General features: G+C 33.0%; 1 protein-coding gene across 1 annotated transcript; it reads right to left on the bottom strand.

Annotated features, from left to right (window-relative positions):
- Nucleotides 1-1,062: 1,062 nt before the first annotated feature.
- On the bottom strand, nt 1,063-1,553 carry LOC21391688 (protein phosphatase 1 regulatory subunit INH3). The gene has a single exon (XM_010097618.2). It carries the CDS (start codon nt 1,458-1,460, stop codon nt 1,095-1,097), a length of 366 nt encoding a protein of 121 aa, XP_010095920.1. The 5' UTR covers nt 1,461-1,553; the 3' UTR covers nt 1,063-1,094.
- Between the last annotated feature and the right edge of the window lie 2,254 nt (nt 1,554-3,807).

The following is a 3,807-nucleotide window of genomic DNA, read 5'->3' on the forward strand; positions in this document are numbered from 1 at the left end:
ATCACAGAGCTCAACCAACAATACCAATACTTCAGTAGTAAAATTCTTCACAGTTCCTTACAATTGACTATTTTCCAATTAACATTTTTGGCGCAATCCCTATCATGGTAATACCTCCTACCTTATGGAAAAAAACAAAAACGTGACTCCTTCCTTTCTCTTGAATTATATACGACCAATTTCAAAGGGCCTCTGCTAGGACGTGGAATGATATTGTATCCTCCTAAACTTTGCATAAAACCTAAAGAGAATCACATCCATCATCATCTACGATATCTGACATCCTCGTATTAGGTTCAGTCTGAATGGATAGAATAATTAGTGAAAACATATATCCAAATTTTCGGTCTTCATCAAGTAGAGACCCCTAAGGAGAAGTATAACAAGCCCCAAGGCTGAACTCAATTTAATACCTCATACTTATTACATTCCCATCCCTGCATCCTCTACAATTACTATCCAAAATTCAGGCTATCAGAATCAAGGTCAGCAAATGTCTTATTTTTCTAAAACTAGCATCAACAACAAAGGCAAAAACTCTATTTCCGCACAAAAGGAAATTAAGACAGAAAAATAAGTAGAATATATTGGCCAATTGGCAGCAAAATCTACATCTAGTATATCATACTAATTTCTATTACTTTTCTGTTTCCTTTTCAAAAGTAATATTGCGAACATATTCAAGAGTGGTAAATATACTCTTCAGGATTGTCGAATTGCAACCATTAGTTCTCTCAAGAAATTCTTTGCCCTATATCATAATTTTTCTTGCTCTAGTTCCAAAATTGCCTAATCTAAGAATTGGCCGACCTAAGGCTTCCACAGAAAATCAATTAGAAACAAAAACAATTGAGAATTATGATATAAACAGGTGTTAAATTAACAGATCATACGACAATTCAACAAAGCAATTGAAATTTACCCAACCAAAAAAAAAAAAAAAAGAAAAAGAAATTAGGCGCAAACAAAAAACAATCTTCAGACCAAATTATCCAAATCATACTTTCCAATTGCTCATACATCATTATAAAGGAGAACATAAAAACAATCAATTCAATCAAGATTCCGACTATTTTACATCTCATTTCTTGCACTTACGATTGATCGTGATCCTTGGAGCAACAACCCATGTCGCCGCCTCTGTCGTGGTGGTTGTGGCCGTCATCGTCGTCGTTTTCTTGGTCGCTGTCGTCCTCGTCAAAGGGCTTTTCCTTATGGAAGATGCAGCATTTCTTCGAGCTCTTCTTCTGCATGAACTCGTTGTCCACGGTGCCTTCTTTCCACGTTACCTGCTTCTTTTTCCGATTAAGGCGCAGCGTTAGGGTTTTCGGCTGTTGCGTCTGTGACGATGACGACGACGACGACGATCCGTCCGGATTGTCTAGCGTTATGGTCGTCGAGGCGGTGGCGGACGACGGTCGGACTGCTGCTCTGGAGGCGGCGCTTACGGGTCTAGCCATGGCGGATTCTATTCGCTTCTTCTCTTCTCTATTTTTCCCTTTTTTTCGTCTTGTTTTCCTTTTATTTTTTTGGGAGTTTCTCCCGTGAGACAAGTAGTTTGGGACTCGGTGGTCCATTTGGCTTTGACGTGGATTTTCTGTGGGACCCACAAATAATTAAAAAAAGAAAAATTTTGGTTTCATCTCTTCCAAGTTCTAAGTTCCAACGCCGTCGTCACCATTTCTCCTTCTAGCCAACACAACAACAAATTTTTGTTGCTTCTCCCTGCAGAACCCCAATGCCATCATCACCATTTCTTCGCAAACTCAAGCTCCTTGCCGCGAAAACCAACGACGGCAAGCTCAACCCGCCTCCGTGAACGGAGCTCGGCCCCACACACTTAACCCACCCACGCCACCCAACCTCGGTGAGTCCATACGTATGGCGCCACCTCAGATCCGTGATCCAACACCGGCGTCGGCCACGATCGATCTCAAAAAAGGAAAAAAAAAACCATTTTTGGACAAAACTAAAATCAATAGAATAAAAACCCATTTTTAAAATTAATATTAAAAAAAAAAACCTAAACCATATGTTACAAATCCATTTAGAAAAACTAGTATAGCATTTGATTCTCTGTTTTTTTATTTTTTTCAATTACGAACCTCAAGGAGGAGAAAGGATTTAGATGGTGGGTCCCACGGGTAAAGGAAGTCAAAATTTTTTTTAAAAAAATACTTTAAAATCTCGTTTATTTTATTAATTTAAATTTAAATTTTAAATTTTATTATAATAAAATTTTTTTAAAAATAATTATATTTAATATTTATATTATAATAAAAAATTTCTCAAATAAAATCACATTTAAACTCATTTTACAAATTTTTAAATAAGACGGTCCCACAAGAAAACAATTTGCAGCCACCCATAAATTCCACGTAAGATGGTGAGGTATTTTAATCCTTAAACTTTTGATACTTTGTTGCGTCCAATGTCCATGATGATATCATACACTACGTACCTGACAGCCAATAAAAATTGTGATCTTATTGAGCCTACCCGTAGTCCTAACACGCTGGCGGTATGGGAAAAGCTCTCTTATTTTTTTTTTTTTTAAGAGACGTTTAGTTCATAAATTAGAATCATAAAATTAAAATTATTTTTTATGAGAAAAAATACTATAATAAATCATAAATTATAATTTGAATTAAGGTATGAATCTCCCAACTAAACAAACTCTTATTTTTTTTTACTCACTTTCTTTCTTATGGCTATTTACACTAACACTTCTACATTTTATCAAAATAACAGAGAAACCCCTCAATTAAAATTAATTATGTTAACACTCACTGAGAGAGACGCCTAGTTTAACCATAAAATGCGATTGAAGTAAAAGCTCGGACCGCTGGTCGGAAGGCAGCGCTCACGGATCTGGCCTTGGCGAATTCTATTTGTTTCTTTTTTTTTTCTATTAAGAGTTTTCTTAATAGTCTCTAAAAAAATAAATTATCAATAATTTTTTACTTTTTTACTATTAAATTTATATTAAAATTTATCTGTTTTACATACTTTTTAATTAAATGTGAGTTTCATCAGATTTAAGGATAAAAAATTAAGATTACTGAAAAGTCTCCCTTTTTCTATTTTCTTCATCATGTTTTCTTTTATTTTATTTTTTCCTCTCTCCTTCTCTCTCTTTCTTTCTTTCTTCCATTAAATTATTGGTAGTTAAACGGGTGTGCTTGGCGTGGCACTTTAGGATGTTAAGAACATGGGAAACTACACATACTCATCTTTCTATTATTAACCTCTTAATTATAACCAACGAATAAGGACAGTTCAGTTAGGCAGTTGTAAGTCCTTTTATCTAAACTTTAGGTTATGGCTTTGAGTCATTGAATATGGATGTGTGAGTGTGAGGACAGGCCACATGGGCACTTTAATTAAAAACAAAAGAACCTCTTAATTATAACCACCCTTTTATCAGAACATATCAACTTAAATATATTAAAAAGTTTTATATAAAAGTAAGGAATAAAATTATTTTAGTATTTTTTATTATAATAAAATATTTCGATGATACTTTTTGTTTTTAATATTATTAAAGCAATTTTTTCACCTTTAAAGAAACGTTTATTTTGATTGCTTGAACCAATTTTTAAAACTTATACTAAAATTGCCTTTTTTAATTAAATAGAAATTAATAACTTTAAAAATATTTTATAAAAATATTTATTTAATTTATTTTGATTGTTTAATTTTTAAGTGTTTTAAAGTATTTTTAGAATTTTTTTAAAAAATTAGTAGTTTATGTTTAATTAATGAGAATGGTGTGTGTGTGTATATATATATATATATATATATATT

This window comes from Morus notabilis, unplaced genomic scaffold (assembly GCF_000414095.1).
Source record: "Morus notabilis unplaced genomic scaffold, ASM41409v2 Scaffold1540, whole genome shotgun sequence".
Lineage (NCBI taxonomy): Eukaryota > Viridiplantae > Streptophyta > Magnoliopsida > Rosales > Moraceae > Morus > Morus notabilis.